The sequence below is a fragment of the Carassius carassius genome, chromosome 31 (genome assembly GCF_963082965.1).
Source record: "Carassius carassius chromosome 31, fCarCar2.1, whole genome shotgun sequence".
NCBI lineage: Eukaryota > Metazoa > Chordata > Actinopteri > Cypriniformes > Cyprinidae > Carassius > Carassius carassius.
Genome location: NC_081785.1, coordinates 20991763 through 21012583, shown reverse-complemented (window position 1 = coordinate 21012583; position 20821 = coordinate 20991763). Strand labels below are relative to the sequence as shown.

General features: G+C 38.8%; 1 protein-coding gene across 4 annotated transcripts; it reads right to left on the bottom strand.

Moving 5' to 3' along the window:
• Window positions 1-1253: 1253 nt before the first annotated feature.
• On the bottom strand, window positions 1254-20821 carry LOC132111723 (zinc finger protein 106-like). 4 transcript variants are annotated; one of them, XM_059519291.1, is made up of 22 exons: window positions 20669-20821; window positions 18509-18609; window positions 18157-18218; window positions 15421-15615; window positions 12629-14383; window positions 12135-12531; window positions 11872-11941; window positions 11624-11778; window positions 11462-11522; window positions 10920-11186; window positions 10130-10832; window positions 9267-9310; window positions 8354-8496; window positions 8107-8241; window positions 7146-7262; window positions 6845-7036; window positions 6584-6646; window positions 6372-6491; window positions 4128-4199; window positions 3922-3993; window positions 3693-3839; window positions 1254-2836 (listed from the first exon to the last, which is right to left on the bottom strand). In XM_059519291.1, the coding sequence occupies exons 2-22, from the start codon at window positions 18560-18562 to the stop codon at window positions 2780-2782; spliced, it is 4881 nt and encodes a 1626-aa protein (XP_059375274.1). In that variant the 5' UTR covers window positions 18563-18609; window positions 20669-20821; the 3' UTR covers window positions 1254-2779. The 4 variants fall into 4 exon arrangements, with proteins under 4 accessions (XP_059375274.1, XP_059375275.1, XP_059375276.1 ...); XM_059519292.1 differs by lacking the exon at window positions 20669-20821 and adding an exon at window positions 19704-19754; XM_059519293.1 differs by lacking the exon at window positions 20669-20821 and adding an exon at window positions 19648-19676.

The following is a 20821-nucleotide window of genomic DNA, read 5'->3' as shown; positions in this document are numbered from 1 at the left end:
AACCAGGTTTGTAAATCAGAATTTTGCCTGAACAAAGTGTCTAATACACTTGGAGACTCTTATCATCATACTACCACTCTTTCTGATTCAGATTTCTTAAAAAATGTGTTTCCATCTTCACCCAGATAGCCTCCCATTTGATTTGGTTAAATCAATCCATTGAAAAAAGCATCCATTAAATCCATTAAAAAAGCATGCATGAGGGCCATGAAGGTGGTCTTTATTGTTTCAAATCCTGGTTGTTCTTGGAGACAATTTTGTTTAAATTATAAAAAATAAACATAAAGAACCAAGTAAGGAAAATAATTAAAAATTAACATAGTAGTCATGGGTCGATGCTAAGCTTTTTATTTTATTTTATGAGTGTACTGACTTCAGCCGTTTAATAATCGTGTAGTTTTTGGTTTAAGTGCTTTCCCAGGATCAATAAATCAGTTTTTAAGCCTAATTATTTACACAAAAGCATAAGTACCAATTACAAGAAAAATAAATGCATGTTGATTTTTAAAAAAAAAAATTCAACAAAGGGGCTGTAAAAGGTTTATTATGCAGTGTATTTCACCAGTTATTTTATATATGCCAGTTGTTTTTTCAGCCCTGTTACAAAATTTGGGTCTCAGTATTTAATCCCCTGTCATGTAATTTTATGTTCTAGAAATAAACATTAAACATATATATTCTATAAATTCAAGAAAATATTAGTTTGATAATTTTTCAATAACACGAGTAAAGGCCTGTTCACACCAAGCACAATAACTATAAAGATAACAGTAAGGATATTGTTGTAAAAATCGTTATCAATATTAAAGAATAGCAGAGTTCACATCACAGCTATAAAAACAAATGAGAAACAATATCATTGGAATCACTTGGAACTGGAATTTTTTTTCAGCTAATGAACGATAAAAACACCGACAGCCAATCAGAATCAATCGTGTTGTGACGAGCTCCTGAGTTAAGAGCAGCAGACATGTGCATGCCTAGAATATACAGACGATATCATGCGCTGGTGTGGATGCTTTTATCATTATATTTATAGTTATCGTTCTTGGTGTGAACGGGGCTTAACGGTTGCATGCCGGCAAATTAAGTCAACAGTAAAATGATGAATGAATGTTTTGTACTGTTTTAGTGAGATAACACTTCAACATATCTAATTGTTTTCCAAGAAGAGGTCTTTATTGATTTAAAAAGTAATGGGAGACCATTTCTAGCCAAATTTCCCCTTGTGATAAAATAAATTCACACAGCAGCACAGTGTAACTTTTATTTTGTTTGTTTCAATAGCATCTGTGTACAAAATGTCTATAAAGATTTTAACAGTATTTGAAATGAACAAGTGTGAGAAACTTGGGAATACCAGTTTAGAGGTTGGCTGCAAATCTCTCCTCAGCAACACACAACTATAGCAAAAGAGCTGAGACACTCAAAGGTTGTGACTGCGTGGAAAAACAAGCTGTATCTTTATATATGATATAATGAAAAAAAAACCACCTTGAGTGATCATATATAGTAAAAAATACTTCAGGGGTAGTAAAATGTTCTATTTCGACTGACTGGGATAGTGCTGTTACTTTGAGTAATACACTTCCAGCTGCACAAACACACCTCCCCTGCTTATCACCCCTAAACTTTCACTTTCACTCTGCAAAATATAGGTACTTTCCTGTGTGAGGAGGACCCTCCTGGACTTGCATAAAGCTACAAATCTTATTGGCACGAGTGCCACAAAATACTGTGAAGAAAAAGAAAAACCTCAAACCTCTTGACTATAGAAAAAAAATAAAAAATAAAAGGACCTTGTCTTGTTCACACTGTCCCATACAACACATACACGTTTGTTCTCAATGGCTCACGCACACCAACCGGCACATTTCAGTCAACAGCACAGCAAACATTTCAACTGCAGACTTGTCACAGCAAACCTGAATCCTGTTATTATTAGAAATAATAAAATAAAATACTGGAAATAGATTCAACCACTCAAACGACTACATTTGAATGAAGAATAAAAAAAGAAAACCAAATAAATCACCAGACACAACTTGACTAATTAGATTTTTGTATTTGTAAACCAATGTCCCAGAATAACAGTTTGCTTTGACAGGTATGTAATACTATGAAACCAGAAAATTCATTGACCTTGCCCTTCATAAAAGCCTGCAACATTACAACACTAAAATCTGGCTGCTCGACACGACAAGTCTCATGCTTTCTGAAATCACTCCACATCCTAAGATCTCTAAACTCATAGTGAGCTACACGGTTTGCTGAGGGAGCTGCAGCCATGATCCCCAAATGTTTCCCACAGTTTCTGTCTTTATTTGGTCAGTAAATCTCAGAGCTGATGATACGATACATTGTATGATCAGATCAGAGACTTAGAGAAGAGTCTGATACAGAAATCAATCCCTTCCGGGAGAGTATCAGAGCAATGCCACACCAGTATAAAAGAACTGCGCATATTTCACACTTCAGAGACGAGTATCTTGTAAAAGATTTCCTCTCATCAAAATACCAACATATCAATTGCACTTACAGACAAATGTTCTTATTTTCGTTTGAAATAACAGTAACACTTTTTTTTTTTTTCACAAACTGATTTTTCAGAGATTAAAATCATCCATCACTGATTAAATTGTGGTATCAGAATCATCTAAGTGGCAGTCGTTGGTATCTGATGGTTGATATAAAAATAACAGGGCTCCTCTGAGGGCTGAACGAGACATTCCCAATATGGGAAAAGAGGAGACTGTGTCTGTGAAACTGCCTTGGCCCCTCATGGCTCCATTTTACTGTCGTCCTCAGCATGTTTCTGCATGTGACAGTGTACTGCCTACAAAGACAAGAGTCACGTCAATGTTTGACACATACAGACATGTATTTTATAATTTACACACAAAATGTCACATTTTATCTACAAATAGCTACACACATACTACCATTTACAAGTTTGGGGTTAGTAAGATCTTTTTTTTTCTCAAGTCTCATGCTCACCAAGGCTATGCTTATTTGATCAAAAATACAAAAACAGCATTTCTTCTTCTTATAAACTGTTTTGATGCTTAATATTATTATGGATTTTTTTTTCATTTCAATTCTTTGATAAATAGAAAGTTAAAACAGAAATATTTTCTAACAATATTAGTTAGTTACTACCTGTCACATTTGATCAATTTATTGCATCCTTGGTATATATTAGTTTTTTTTTTTTCGTTCAGAAAATATGAATAATAAAATATCTGGTCAAAAATGTTGGTTAAAAATTGCTGTAATTTAACCTTATTTTTTAAAAACCATTAAAACTTTTACTTTAATAACTTAAAATCATAACATAAATCCATAATAAATATATATTTTTTGCATTTATTAAAAATAATATATTCTTTTTGAATTGGGAGGAAAATGTGGACAAGAGTCGCAAAAATAAATTATACCGTCATTCCTTTTGCAATATTTTCTGATGCAGTAATTTGAAGAATTTATAGGGAATGACACCAGAGAGATTAACCGCATGTTTGCTGGTAGCTTTAAATATCAAACATATCAAATGTCATATGTGTAAGATTGCACCAACTGTGGTACATGCAGCAAAATATATAAATTTCCCTTTACAGTACAACTTCAGTTTTCACTTATGTGTGGAAGTGACTACTTTTACCTCCATTAAGAGTGTCGCACAGCTGCCGTACCTGTTTAGAGCCATTGCGGGTTGTGAAGAAGGTGTCGCAGTTCCTCCAGCGGCATTTGAATGTCTGCTGTGCTGGGGAGGTGTGATCGTTCAGCAGGTGCTGCTGCAGGTGCTCCATCACGCCAAAGATTAGCGTACAACCGTACCACTGTGAAGAGGCATGCAACACATGTAAACCACGTTACATTATTCCTGAGTCTCTGGCACATGTCATGACCTCAGTTTCTTACCCAGCAGCGGTAGTTCTGAATCAGGTTCAATCTGACAGCTCTCACGCTCCCATCATAGCAGCCTGTGTAGATCTGCAACAGACAAACCACCGCCAGCTTCATTTTTAAAACCATTTACTTCAATAATTAATGCTTGTAAATCTTTATGAAAAAGTTTCTGGAATCTGGTATTGGATCCCAATAGGGTGTTAAGAAGATGCGCTCACCATGCTCTTGTGGATGACCATACACATCACCATGTCTGAATGTCCACCATATACTTGAAGTCTGTCATGAGACTGAAAACACCAGAGATTTAGGCAATATCACAAAAATAGGTTATAACAAATCAAAAAAATGGACCACTGATATTTTTTACGACATTAATTTCTTAACAATTAAGTATTTGATCCCCCAAATTTCATTAACACTATAGGGCCTTTCGCACTGCTTTAATACCAGAACTAAATGTACAGTACTAAAGTACTGGGACGATTTTGTGTGAACTATTTCCAAGTACCATTTAAAGGGTTGCATTCGCACCGACATTGTGTACTAGGACGTGACGTAAGACGGTCAACAGCGGTGTTATTTGTGCATGGCTTTTAACAACGTTAACAAAGAAGAATAACATTAACAACAGGAGGATGGAGGACGCTGTGATTGGAGCTGTGTTTTTGTTGCGTCTCGCGGGTTTCAAAATAATGGACATGGAATGTCGATATACACGCAAAGCGATTGAAAAAACGGAAAGTAGGATTAAGAACAGGGTTTCTGTCTCCTGCACCCGCTGCGGGCCTTTTACAGCAACGATATGCCTTTCCGACTTTGCATGCGACTTTTATCCCTAAACTAGACAGCTCCAACGTCTTCTTACACAGAGTGCAATAGGCTTGATACCGATTGTTAGCGATGGGCTTGAGCCAGCTACTAAACGCACGTCTTCGAGCCATAGATCGTTAAAGGTACATTTTCCCATTGTGATAGCCAGGATGATTTCAATTAAACTAAGCAGTGACTCGGTATGATACAGTATGTTCGGAGTTCGCGCGGGTTTCTGTGAAAGTCCTTCTGACAAGTCTGTATGCTGCCGCATGGACCTTGTAGTTCTGGAACGCTGTGATACCAGTGTGATACCACCCAGATTCCTCATACAGAACTACAACAGGCGAAACAAATGAATGCCATTGCCACCGCGAGCACATTTTGATGGAAGAACAAATGAATGGATGAGCATATCAATTTAATACGTGGCTAAATTTTTTTATGACCTTGTATGGAAAATCCGGACGTTTTTATGACTTTTTATGGCCTTAAATTCTTATTGTTAAATTTATGACTTTTTATGACCCCGCGGAAACCCTGTAAGAATTTCCAACGACCATTGGCAGTGCTACATTTGCTACAAGTGCCTGCACTTCAGAGTCCGTATATTAATCGCTGTTCACTTGTACTTGCGAAATAAGTTGACACAATGTTTACAGTATGTTTAAACTGCGTTTAAAATCATGGTGGATGAGGGCGTTTTCGAACGTTTCTGGCCAATCAATGTCTATTTACGTCACGATTAGTACCAGTTGTGCTGGTTAGACCCTGATCCGGATTAGGAGCTAATTTGGTTCTCGAAAAAGGCAGTCCGGTACTAAAATCGCACCCAGTTCCGGTGGTGTGAAAACACCCAAAAGTGGGTAGTTCCACAATTAGTTCTGGTACTATGAAAAGGTTCCTGCGGTGCGATAGGGCCTTATGTAAAAAAAACTTTAAAGTATTCACACAGCATATTAGTAATATGTCATGATTTTAATAAAAATATACTGTTTATCAACACCATAGTTTTTTTTTACCATTATGTTATATTATATAATTTATTAAAGGTGCTGTATGTAGGATTGAACTAGGTATTGCGGTCCAAATTTAAAATATTGGAGAGGGGGTTTTCTTTCACCTAGCCCCTCGCACACGCAGGTTGCCAGATTGATGACACCAACAGGAACACGGGCACTTGACAATTAATGAAATTATATACGCTGTGTTTTCCGCCAACTGGCATTTTTATAGTTTTAATCATTAAAAATAATTGTGAACAGTATTGATTTAATGCTGTAAAATACAAGCTAATCACTGAAAATAATAAAAGTAACGTCAATTAAAATAAATGAATAATCAAAACAATTAAGAAAATGACCGTATGCTTCAAGGCCCGGACACACCAAGCCGATTTCAAAGAACTAGTGCGTCGCAACACAAAGCTGCGCTGGAACACACCGCACAGACTTCAGCCGACGGCAAACTAACACATGCGTTCTGTGCATGATTGCATGAAGTAAAGAGATAAGGGGTAAAATATGTTTCATTGCCCTGAAAATAGCAAAAAAACTATTTTTGTGATTTTGGCTGGCCATGGCCAGCTTTCAAATATTTGCCTATGGCCAAGCCACTAGTTAGTAAGTGTGTGAATGTGTAATTTCTACCTGGAGCTCGTACACACGGACAAGTTTGTCCAGGCAAGCAGTGACCATCACCTTTCCCAGTATGGCCACCACAGTGACGGCATGACTATGACCCTTATAGATCCTCACCAATTCTCCTGTCTGGAGATCCAGAGACAAAGAAGTGAATTAGATGAAACCAAGAAACTTTGTTCCCGCGGCTCAATGAGAAGCACTGTGCATCAGGTACTCACATGTATATTATGTGCATGTACAGACTGGTCACTCGAGCCACTGAACACCAAATCATTCACTACCTGCAGAGAAAAACCAAATAATCCCTCATGTTGTTTTTTTATTAATTTCTTCTGTGCAGCACAATTTGGTACTTTTTAAAGGATATCCTGGGTACTCTTTTTATTATAATGAAACTGAATGAGGACTAGGGCTGTCAAGCTTCAAACAGGATGCAAAAGCAAGTACATTCATTAGGAAAAGTGTGATCAGGCACAAACCTTCATGCAGAGCACAGTTTTGCTGTGGCCCTCCAGTGTTCGCAGCAACAGGCCACTCTTAGCATCTCTAACACTGATGGTGGTGTCATAAGAGCCGACCAGCAGGATACGGCGAGCCCCTTCCTGAGCCGTCGCCAGACAACTGACAGCCCTCGGGCCGTGGCACTCAAACACATCCAGCTGCTTATTGTTCTACAGGAGATGAGAGAAATATTAATCACCCCACCATCAAGGAACGGCCGACTCAATATGCATTCACTTTACTTTTACTTAGCCCAAAACTTTGAATTCTGAATAATACCCTAAGACTGAAGGTGACCACAGAGCCATTGGCCAGACCAGCATAGAGAATTTTCCAACGATTATAAAGACAAAGCACTCGATCTGGAAGAGACAGCTGTTCCACACACTCTGTCGTCTGAGAAAAAACAAACAGAAATACTTGTAATATTCTCATTATTATAGAAAAAAATATATGATAACAATATAAAGAAAACACTACAAATATAATTTCTGACAAAAAATGTCATTCTATCAACAGTGCCTTTATTATTGAAATCTACGTTAATTACGGTTTTCCAATAATTTTTTTTTATGTAAATGTCAAATTAAATAAAGCTAAATTAAAATACTACAAAACATTTGAATAAACTAAAATTATAATGAAATCCAGAAATCTAAAAATAAAAACTATTAAGAATATAAATAATACTAATACTAAATAACACATTTCCAATCTATTAATGCTTTTTGAATGGTGTCCACAGTTTTTGGCAAATTTTAATTTTAATTTCAACCATTCAATATTTATTAAATAATAAATGTTTCTACTTTCATCAATTCTACTACTCATACTTTCATCATATTTTATGGTGCTTTTTGTCTTTTACTGTACTAGAGCTCACTTTCAATATATGGAAGAGAACTTTCCAGTTGGTGTTCCACTGATGAAATAATGTCATTTGAGTTAGGAACTATTAATTGGTGACAGAAATGTCATTTTAAGTGAATTATTCCTTTAAATGTCAGTTTGTTTCTCACACAGATTTAGTGTAGGAAACGTTGTGGTATTATACTATTTTATGGTACTTTCTGACAATATGAATCACTCTCTACTTTGCTGAATGGTAAAGCTCACCCTGTGTATCTGAAAACGTTCATGTTCTATTGAAGAAAAATTTGCAAACAACATCAACATGAATAAAAGATGAGGGTTTTCGTTTTTGGTTGGACTATTTCAAAAGTGGTGTGAATCAAAGTACTTTGAGGCTGTAACAGCGGATGGTCTGGTCACTTGATCCCGAGTACAGGCGTTGTTGCAGGCCTCCTCCACATGACACCAACAGACAATTCACTTTACTGCTGTGGCCTTCAAACACTGCCACACACTTCCGGCTCTGTACCAACAATACAGAGACTTTTTAAAGAAAGTATGTGAGCTACAATCATAGATATCCCTTTTCATGTTGAAATGCTTTTACTGAACTACAAGTTTCTACAAAGTCTTACTATCAGGTTGAAAGCGCGTATAGTGCGGTCCCCTGAGCAAGTGTACAGCAGTCCATTATGGATCTGCATTGCATTTACAGCCTCTTGATGGCCTTCAAACTCCCCTTCTGTTGGCACCTCCTCCTCCCCTGGATCTGATATATCTGATAAAACACACACACACACACACATACACCGACATATCAGTTAATGAGTTAAACATTAATTCTGTGAAATAGATGTGTGTCGAGATAATCTATGTGCTGTTACGTAACAAACAGAACACAATACAAACTAGTGGGTAAAGTTTCCTTCGATAAAAATGTCATGGTCTTTCAAACAAAGTATACTTTGAAAGCCTACGTGTTCAGCTGCAGACATTCGCTATGCATTTCATGTCAAAGCTGAAATATACTTTGGATTTAATTTGCCACATCAATGCAACATTAGGACTGATCATCAAAACTGATCATAATCAGTGTTTTCTTTCTTAACCCTTTTAACCCAACCTTTGGGAGAGTGAGTTAACGTGACAGTGCCGATACGTTTAATTTCAGACACTAATGGAGTTCCTGAGAACAATTCTCAGGATTGTCATCCCGGCAGTCACTCTCAGAAGCACAGGTTAAGAATAAAACTAACAGGCACTAAGAATACCTTGCCCTTAAATAGTAATTTGGGGACTTGACAAACTATTTCTGAATGCTGATCATGTGAGTATTCTAATTTGGTCGTTCTGCTACGACTGCACTGAGCAAAGAACAAGATGAATGGAAATGCACTCACTGCTACCAGAAATAAAAAAGTAAATAAAATAAATGACCAAGTAAGTGATTTGCACATGACATATCATCTGACGTTTAATGCATGATACTGCTGAGGCAGTGTCATCTTTGCAACAGCTTCCATGCATGTTTTTAAACACATCACATACCTGAAGGCACCTTGGACTCCAACACTGAGGCTGATTTTACTTCACTGTAACAAAAATTAAAAAAGAAGGGTTTTTCAATACTGACAAACTTCAATGATCATTAACAGAAAGAGTTAAGGTGCCAGAAAAAAGCCAGATCATCTGTAAGTAAACATGACATTAAACAAGCTGAATCTGTTACGTCTGAGTTCTCTCGTCTACCAACACAAACTATCTTCAAAGCCCAACAGCCAAATGCTTGATGAACAATACCTTTCATCTTTAAGGATGCTTACTAACCTCAGAGATCTAACAGATTAAAAACACTTTTTTGGAAAACCCTTGTTGTTTGTTGGCAAACTATTATAGTGCACCCACACTCGAGTCCTAACTACAGCTAGTTTGATTAGCATTTTTCATTGTGATCTAGTTCACTCTCTAATCGCTAGTAAGTTTTTGGATCCCAAAGCAATATAAAAATATAGCATTAAATATTTTTATTATTACTATAAAAAAAATCAATATGCATTAGTGGCATAAGATGTTAAGTTAGTTCAAATTGAACTGATCTCAGTTTGGTCCAATTTTGAAGCATTCATATAGAAGTCAAGTTTCAAAAGATACCTTTTTACTTCACAAGCTTACTGTCATTGCTATAAGAAACAGGTTTTCGATCTCGCTCCTGGAGGGTCACTATACTGCAGATCCGGTACTAATTACCACACCTGAACCAGCAAATCAAGGTCTTATAGAATTACGAGAAATCTCTAGGACAGTGTGCTATGTCAGGTTGGAGCTAAACTATGCAGGGCACAGGATTGGACGCTCTTAATATAAGATATTAAGAATGTTTAGAAAATCCCAGTTCAAACCACGAGCCATACCTTTCACTAGCCTTGACCGTGCTGCTAGTATGAATTTCACTAGTGGAGGTGACCTCATTGCAGGCAAGATTTTGAGGGTCTTTGACGACATGGCCTGTTGTGTACGCCGTGGCTGGCTTCATGGCCTTCTTTTCAGGCATCTCTTCTGGGTCTGAAGAATCTAGATTGACAATGTCAATATCAGGTGGAGGAAGCTCCACCATCTCCAGTTCAGATGAATCAGAGTGACATTCATTCACTGGTGGTGTGGCTAGCTTGGCTCCCTGTGTTTTCGTCTTTGAAACTTTGGTCACCGCCATCTCTTCATTTTCATCTGGTCTGGGGGGTGAGACTTTCGTGCTGCTGGATCGCCGATGAGGTTGGCACTTGCGGGTAGGTCGAGTAGTGGGCTGCACTGCATCAAGCTCAGATTCACTGATTTCAGGCTGCTCATTCAACTTTGCTTTATTAAGACACTTCCTCTTCTTTAGCTTTCGAACACGTTTAACTGGATTATTTTCTAGGTGGTTAGAGGGAGACAGTAGCTTAGGAGAGATGGTTGCAGACATTAGTGAGGAAGATGGGTTTGGGCCCTCTTGAGAACTCAAATTTGGTTGAATTTCTTTGACGGGTGACGGCTCTGATCTGTGAACTGAGGAAGCTGCTGTCAAAGCCATGCTTGTGGCGTCTCGTGAAGCCTCCATCTTACTGCTGAAGGTAGTATCTGTTTTAAATGAAGAATAATCATTCGATAATTCAGTACTGCTAGCAATAGCAACCTCCGAGCTAAAATTTATTGATTGAAACCTACCTGTTTGACAGGTTGCAAACACAGTTTGGACAGGTGCAGGACTTTGAGGTGCTAGGAGGGGGCTTTTGACAAGGTTAGGCTCAGGAATGAGGATACATTGAGAGATGGGCTCCTGTTTGATGGTAACAGGCAGTAAGGAGACTAAAGAGGATGAGTGAGAAGCTGTTGTTGGGTGAACAGGGTTGGCGGTGATCTGAGAAACCTGGGTTGATGAAGAAGTTAAGATGTCCTCACTGTTCCTCTCTCTTTCTTTTGACTCAAATTCACCTGAGAAAGAATTGTGATGTCCATATTTATTTTATTATCACTAACAAATAAGCTTTTCATAAAACTTAATTTGGTTTATATTTGGTACATGTAAGGTGATGATTGTCATACCTCTTATGTACGATACATACTACAAACTGGCTATAAACCACCTTCACAGGTATGAACTCCATAAAAAGGATATGTAATATTAATCTGACTTTCCTCATCATTTACCTTAGATCTATAGAGTTAATAAATATGATTACATGACCCCTGCTTTCTGTTTTTTGTACCTTGCATTCCTTGAAGAATTTCAATGCGCTTGGTTCTCAAAGAGTTCATCTCATTAGTTACCTGTAAAATAGTTAATACAATACTGTAAAATCAAGTGACAGCCCAGTGAGAACTGAAAACAATTGAATCCATTTTGTTAGCTCTACAGTGCTAGGTCTTACCTGTTGTTTCACCACAAGCAAGCGCTGCACTTCCAAATAGGCAGCTTGCAGGGCAGCACGTGCCTGAATAAGGTTGTCGTCCACAGCCTGAAGAGATTTGTTAAGTTCCTCCTCACGTAGAGATACAGCCAACAACTGATCCACTTGCGAGCGCTCTGCAAAACACAAAATACATAGAAATATTAAAATTCTTAAATAGGACACTCTGTAGTTCGGTTTACAAAAATATTATAAAGTAGTTTGCTTACCTTTCTTAGCCTTAATTTTTTGCCTCTTGTTTTTCCTATCTTCATTAGGAATCTCTGTAGACACTACATCCTAATGACCCAACAATCAGATAATGGCAAGTTATTCTTGCATTAATGTTCATGTAGAAAATATAAAAATGACAATGGATGTTGCTTTTAGAGGCAGTTATGTAATGTAGCAGACTGCAAATTAAATTAGAATTCGAGCTACTGTGTTTCTGAGTATGCCAAGCATAAACCACAGTGGAAAGTATGAAGTTTACCCCTGTAGCTCTGCGTTTCTTCCCAGCTCCTTGCGTGTCAATCAGTTCAGGCTCTGATAAACAACCGCCATCTTCTTCAACTTCCTCTGGGCCCTTAGAAGGGCCTTTCGAACCTAGAATCTCCAGATGGCCTTTGGACTGCAGCTCCTCTCTCCTTGGTGGCTGTGTGGGGCCACGAGAAGGAGAGTCTCTCACTGGTTCTACAGCTTTGGGGAGGGAACTGGTACCTGCAGAACCATCTTTGACCACATTGCTTTCAGACAAGCTACGCTTACGGGAAGGCACTTGACTAAATTCAACCAGGGAGTCCCAATGAAAGCCCTCAGAAAGAGGTACGTCACCTTCATCCATTTGGTTCGGACCCTCAGGTTCACAGGGCACCATTTCTATACCAAATCTGAAAAGATTTAGGAGACAGATATGGAATTGAAGGTATGAAGGAAGTAACCTATTTATGCAAGAAAATGGAAAATGAAGAGATTTTCATGCAATACCTTGGTAAGCCCTTGCCCTGCTTCTTCCGGTTGACTTCCTGGTAGACCTGGTCCCAGTTGACATTCCGCCTTGAGCCAGAGGAGCTAATAAGCTGCCGTAAAGTGGGTTTAAGTCCTGAGTCCTTCTCAGTCTCATTCTTTCGTGTGCCACTCACATTTCTAATGCGCCTGGCAATATTCAAGTTGGGTTCATGGGATGCAGCTTTGCCTTTGGTGCCCATATGGCGGTTCAGATCCCTTTGTAGACATGCAGGCAAGGCAAGCTTACTTAAAGGGGGCACAGAGTCACCAGCAGTTTGTTGGGATGGGCTGCTGTGGGACCCCTCACCAGCTGAACACAAACCTCCATCCAGTGTGTCCATGACTTGATTTTCTTCCATTTCACCACACTCCTCCTCATCTTCGTGGTCCATAGTGGAGGTACTAACTTGTAAGGATTGCAGAGATGGCCTAGTATCACTGCACACATTGCCAATCTGTACTGAGGTCTCAGTACTGGTTAACTGCTCTAGTTCATTGCTAAAACAGCTCACAAAAAACAAACTTTCTTGACACTTGCTCTCGTTAAGTATCTTCTTACTCTCATGTAATTTTTGATTATTGTTTAGTTCTGAACTCTCTACTTGCTCGTTAATCTGAGGCACAGCCTTTGGTCCTTTGAGGCAGCTCTCTGTACCATATATGTCAGAGTTATTTCTATTAAGCAATGTCTCTTTAGATTTTTGCAGTATCTCAGACAGCAGATCTTGCTCTGCATTGGAAGTGGCATGTTGTGGGAATTCAGAGCTTGAATGGGAATGCTTAAAACCTTTAGAGCTGACAAAGTCTTGACTTCCTGTTTGTTTGAGATTCATTTCTGAACCATCTTCAGCAAGCTTGCTAGGCTTCTCCGGTTTCCAAATAGTTGATGTGGAGGGATAGGAGAAACTATCCATGCTAGTACTGCCAATGTTCTTGAAGCAACTCTTTTCAGGTTCTGTGGGTTTATACTGCCAATTATTTTGGTCTGCCTTGGATATCCTCTCCATGTCCTGACTGCCCACATTGAAACTTTCTGCCTTAGAGGTTTGAGGAGACTCCACATCTGACTTATCTAATGGTGGCTGAGGGTTAGTCTGGGAGGAAGGATCCCCAAGTTGAGTTTGTGGATATGGTGCCCATCGGTGAGCTTTCTCTGACTTCTGTCCCTTACCTTTGCTGGGATCATGCTCTCCACCAGATTCTTCTAGAATCTGTTCACCCTGTGTCTGATTCTCAGAGCTGCTGGGTGTCTTCTGAGGCTCTTTTGCAGGTGATTTAAAGAGCCTAGGTGGTGGCATATATTGTCCATTCCAAGGGACATTAAATTGGCTTTTGTTCCAGGATAATTGCTTTCTCAGTTGTGGATGCCAGATATTGAATCCACCTGGTCTACCACCCCAGAAGTTTCCTTGGTTGTGCAAACTCCCTCCATGATGACCAACAGATTCCCATTTCTGCAAGTGAGGCGGTCCTTGAGCATGCCATGTGGCACACCTCACATCCCGGCTAGGATGAAACCTTTTGCCACGTTCAGGGGATGAAACTCTGAAATTCCGCCAATTGGAGCCTCTGCCCCTTTTGGGTATCTGAGGAAAGTTAGGATAGGGCCGGTCCCAAGGGCCACACTGCTGGTACATCATAGGCCTTGGCCCAAGCCACTGAGTCTGAAACTCCTGCCACCTCCTGCATTCTTCCTGTTCTTCTTTAGCCTGTTTTGCAGAAGCCTCTTCTTTCCTAATAGAGTTCAGTATAGAATGGTAACATACAATGATTTAACTGGCAAAAATGGTACTGACACACTCCACAATGAGGACAGGTGAAAAGCATGATGGATAGGTTAAACAACAAATGTTTGTAAATTCAAATATGCAGAGAAACACAAAACATGACAGGCTATCTGTATAAAAGCATGTCTCTATACAGTTGTAAATAAGGTTATTAAAACTGCAAAGAATGCTACCTTTTCCTGTCTTTCAGAGTATAAGGAGGCAATATAATAGGATACAATTTGGTATGTGACAGGATGACAGCTGTTGATGACCGACTGTTTGTAAAAGTTATACTGCTTGTGGCATTCCCCACCAAAACTAAGAAATCACCCACATTAAGTATGTTCATTCATAGTGCTCCAAATAAATCAAATTGCAGACTCAAAGTGTGCTTATTCATCCTTGAATAATTAAACAAGAGACACAGACCTATCACACTGCTTCCACTGAAAAGATCTCAATACGAAACTAATTTTATTGGATCAAACTTTCATGAATAAGGAACTACTTTTATTTTATTTATTTATTATTATTATTTCTGTTTTGCAATCTTCACATAACGAAAGTTGTTTTATTTAGATTCTGAACAACTGGGATATCTAAATGTTGTGCGGCTGACCACCGAAATGGTGAGTGACGTTCAGATCTTTTTATTATCTTGTGTGTGATCAAGGGAAAACAACTTTCTGTTAGACAAAAATAAAGAAAAAGTTAAATAAAAAATAATGTTTTATGCATTAGCGCAGAACAGAAAATAACTTCTGTCAGCAATTAATGTCTAACATGTGTGACTTAATCAGCATGGTGCATAAAAGCACTTTTTAAAGTGTTTCAGACTATTTAAAGACATAGTGCCCATGCTGTTTAAAGGTTGAGCTAGAAAGGCATGGTGGGATGTGCATCCAACAGTGTGAGAGTGCGAGTTTTGCAGTTATGGCTGTTTTTGGCCTCACTTGACAACAGACTCCACAACTTTCAAACACACAGCAAGCAAAGACTCACCTGATCATTTCTTTGCGTTTCTCTATAAGCTGCACAATGTCCTTGTCAAAGTACTCTTCATCTTGGTCTTTGTTTGTGGGCGAGTTCTTCTGATCCTCAATGCGCTGTTTATGCAAAGGGCTGGAAATGTGACTGGCATAGTCGGTCAGGCTCACTTCCGTTACACCGCAGACCCGGCACTCATGTCCACAGTCCCTGGGGACGGAGGGGTACATAGGCTGCTCAATACTTCCCTCAGGCATGGCTACTGCTGAGTAGCTGTCTAATGAGTTAAGGTCTTTTCGAGAGATCAGGAGGCAAACTGACTTTTCAATCATAAAATAAAATCCAACTAGTTATTAAAAAAAAAATGCAATCTTCCTGATCTTGTGATACATCTTAAGGGACTTCACAAATGGGTTTGAGTGAACAGGCAAGAACAGAAGGCACTGGGAGATCTTGAGCTCAGAGGGGCGACCACCCTCTCAGCAGCTGCTGAACCTTAGCAAGCTGTCATGATGGAGTCCGCTGTGCTCTGACACTAGAGTTGGGAGAGCTGTTGGATTCTGGTGTGTGAAATCGCACCCCCCACCCTCTGTCTCCACCTTCCTTTACTCTTTAGGGCTGCAGCCAGGGCGGGACACTTTGGCTAGCTGTAATGTGAGCTGCTTACAGTTGCCGACTTGAAAACCTCTCCCTGCCGTAGATGCTGTCTTTAGTGTCAAACTCATGAGCTGATAAATTAAATACTTGCTGTTGGCAAAGTTTCCCGTCTACACGACAATGTTTTCAAAATGATTCGCGTTTACACATATCTGTGAAAATGGCCCAAAACACTGTATTACGTATGCAAGGCCAGTAGTTGGCACTGTCACCTTATTAGTAAACAGAACATGTATATGATGCATCTCTGCTGTTGTAATATTGGTTAAGTAAATCCACAGTTTGCAGCAACAACAGTAGGGCTGTGCAAAAAATCTAATGCAATTTTCATGCGCATCTCATCAGTAAAGATGCTCCTGTGATTTGAAGTATATCTTCAGCACGTGCGTTCAGATCAGGGTTGCCAGGTCTTCACAACAAATCCTGCCCAGTTGCTTCTTAAAACTAGTCCAAAACTAGCCCAATCGCGTTTCCAGGAGGTTCCCCGATAAAAATTGCTTCCCGGGGTTAAAATATAAATTTTTTGGAAGGGTTGCCTTGGCTAAATATCACGTTATTTGTATTGGGGTCGCTTCGACCCGCGGACATGAAAAACAACCACATCAATTTTGTTTAGATTGTCAGTGAATTACGGCTCTGTGTAGTAACTGCCGCTCCACCTGAACCAGTTTTGCCAAGTCTGCGATTTGTTTTTCATGTCCGCGGTTTGAAGTAACCTCGATAAAATTCGTATTTTAGGGGCTAAATATCACGTTATTTGTATTGGGGTTACTTCAAACCGCGGACATGAAAAACAAATCGCAGACTTGGCAACACTGGTTCAGGTGGAGCGGCAGTTACTACACAGAGCCGTAGTCTACCGACAACTAACACTAAATCATTTTCAAAACCGACAGAACCGAAGAATCGCCTGCGATTTTAACATCGATTTTGTGTAGATTGTCAGTGAATTACGGCTCGGTGTAGTAAATGCCAACCAGTGTTGCCAAGTCTGTGGTTGTTTTTCATGTCTGCGGGTCGAAGCGACCCCAATACAAATAACGTGATATTTAGCCCCTAAAATGCTAATTTTACGAAGGCAACCCTGCTAAAAAACTTATATTGTAACCCCGGGAAGCAATTTTTATCGGGGAACCTCCTGGAAGCGCGATTGGGCTAGTTTTGGACTAGTTTTGAGAAGCAACTGGGCAGGATTTGTTGTGAAAACCTGGCAACCCTGATCCGAACGCACGTGCTGGAGATATACTTCTAATTACAGGAGCGTCTTTACTGATGAGAGGTGCATGAAAATCGCATTCGATTTTTTGCACAGCCCTAAACAACAGTACCATGTACTCCGGCATAGTTGTGTATTTTTGATTGTGCTTGCATTTAAAATCGACACGTACTGCGGATATCTAGACACATACACACACATTGTGCGTTTTGCATTTTAGATTTCAACACCCTCCCCATTTAAGAATGTCATTCTCAATTTTCACATTCCCGAGATGTACATACTTGTCAAGAGGAAGTTGTTATTTGTCAGCCTTGCCAGTTGTTTCTAGTGTCCCTATATATACCCTCGGGTTAGGGCAGCTGCCTCACCTTATCTTTCATCTGACCAAAGGAGACACGTGCCTTACATTACACGTGTACTTCATCTTCGACCATAACCACATTCCACACCTTTCACCAAAGAATCTTCCAAAATATTTTACATGAACTTCCCATTTAGTATTTTTTTAAAGGATTTATTCAGAGAATTGTGGCATGGATTTCAAAACAGTTATACCTTATAATTAGTTTTGCATGTATCAAATAATGCTAAAACGGCCTGAGATTAGAAGGAGGCTCAGTTCTCTGAATTTGCGTGTATAACTTTAGTGTTGACAGTAGAGATGAGTCTCCCAAACTGTAGTTTGTGAGTTTTGTGAGTTGCTAAAAATCGAATGATTCATTTTTCCATAAAAAAAACATGAGCATGCAATTTACAGTTTTTAAATATTAACTTACAACATCATGCAAGAGTTAAGATAAATATTTTAAGTCAAAAGTGGGTTTAGTTGACAAAAAGGTGGTTTTGTAACATTGCTGTGTAACATGGGCTCTTACCGGCCTTTCAGATTCTCCAGCTCCCGGTGGTGCAGCATACTTCTCATGTGCTCTTCCATCTCCTAAAACCCAAAGACATCATTACAATATAGCATAACAGTATTGAGCCATTTTTCAAAAAAATACAGGAACAATTTTTTTATTTTACACAAATAAATTTCAATTGAGAACTTACATGTAAGACAAAGGTTATTTGTAACCATAGATCTCACAACAGAACAGTACATGTGCAGAGGTCAGACAGGTGCCAGCATCAGCAAATAAATTACAGATTGTCACACAAGAACTCATGGCAAACTGTCGTATTCTAGCACAAATGAGAGATGATGTATGTTTAAATATCCAGGTTTACCTGTTTGGAGCTGTAGACAGTTTCACAAAGAATGCATTTCTGTTCTTTAACCATGTTGAATGATGTTACTGTATCTCAGGCCACCACAAACAAACAGGTTTCTGCATGAAGAGACAAATAAAACAATCACAACAGGCAGCATACTGTATAACGAGTACCATGTGATTAAAATCACTAGCTAAGAATTATTTTCTTGATTTCTCATTCCATCCCATTCATCATTCCGTCCCAAATTTTGAGATAACTAAATCAGATTTGAATTTATGGATTAATTTAAAATATTGGATATATAAGGACTATAATGTAAAAGGAAAACAATATTTTCTTCAAAATTGTAATATTGTGATTATATATTTACATTTATTGTACATAAAATAAAAATGATTGGATTAAACATACTCAAAAATCTCTAGTTTCTGTCTCCAGCTTTTGGCAGGGAAATGTAGCCAGTGACAGCTTTTAGACTCAGCCATGCACATAGCTCAAAGATGCAGAGGCTTGTATAAGGGTTTGCCTAATCTTACATTAGATTGTGTAGTATCAGCAATGCACGAGGTTGGACAAACTTCATAAGGAAGGAATGAGGGTCAGTGTATCTGACTCCACGGCAGGATGCCAGAAGACACTAACCGGGGACTGCACTCAAGTCAGGAAGCTAAATGCAGCATGCTGAGAGTACAGCACACAAGTCAAGCACAAAACCACTGCAGGGTCATGTCTTGGCATATTCAATTCTCAAACAAAGTTTGGAAAAAAAAAACACAGTTCCTACAGAGCAGGGAGGGATTAAGGTATTAAAGGGATACTCCACCCAAAACTGAAGATGCATATGCAAATTAAAGTCCCACAGTTATAATTCTTTTTTTACAGCCCCAATTGATGAATGAACGTCTTCTGAAGAAAAACGATAAGTGTGCTAGAAAAACTGTAATATTTTAAACTGTATTAACCTTAAACCAGAGTTTCTGGCCAAATATCACATGTGCATTCATAATGTGGTGTAAGCGTGTTGGGCAAAACCTTTCAATCAATGTAGCGTTTCACGACACTCTCATGAACAGTTGGCCATAAGAAAGGGTTTGTATAACTTTCAAACATTAGTATTTTTCCCTCACAAACAAACACACACACACACACACCTGTTGTTTCACTTCAGAAGACATTGATACATCAACTGGATCACAGTTGTATTTACTTTGAGAGGCTTTTGAAGCATCAACTTTGAAGACACCATCCATTTGCATTAGATGGACTAACAGAGATGGATTATTTTTCTAAAAATGTTCAATTGTGTTCATCTGCAGAAAGAAAGAAAACATTTATTATTAGTATTATTATTATTTTGGGATTGGAGTATACAATTAAGGTATATATAATCACATTTAGAAACTATACATTTGCTTCAGATAACCTTGTAAATTCCATAAAAACATAGCCATATTTTAGTGGTGGTTTCTGTAACTCATGAATAAAGCTGGGAACTCACATTACTAGCAATTTTAAGATATATGACTATGAATACTGGCGAGTACCCGGAAAAATCGCATGACATTCGTCTGCACCAGAGTGGAAAGATTTAACTTCCACCATTTAATAATGGCACAAGCTCAGTGCTGTCAGAGACATCATCTGAGTAATTTTCCATTAGTTTAGCCACCGATTAATGCTTTAAACAGCTCTCAACCACAGGTTAGTGTGCATGTCCTCTTCAAAAACTGCTCAACAACGGAGATCTGATTCCCTCTCCGGCTAAACAGCTCGTAATATAATAACAGGGTGGAGTATAAAACAGACTGAAGGTTAATAACCAAGTCTGAGTTATTGAAATCTATCATTAGATGAGCAAGGCAAACTGTGAGGACAACTCCATCCTGCAATGAATTGTTTGTTACTTCGTTCAATGGTTAATGCATCTCTAAGGCCAACTCTGCTAACGTCAATAAACAAAGTACTACTGTGAGCTGAGAGGAGATTAAACTGTTGAAGGATGTAAAACAAAACAAAAAGAAAGTGCTAAATATGCACAGTGTTTTAACATGCAGCGGTGTTGCTCGTGTGCAGATGTTTAGCATGAATGCTAACACACTGCATGGACTGAAAATTAAATAAAGTAAGCGACAAAACAAAGTGGATAAAAGACAAATCCGGTTTCATGTATACCTCTTAATTCACGCAGAGAATGCATTTCTTTTCCAAATTCCACATAAACACAAGATTTCTGTTTATAATCCACGCTTAGTTCCGTTATGGAGATAACGTTACTATGCTACTCTGAAAAAGGAAACAACAGATTCGCTTCAAAATGGCCGTCAA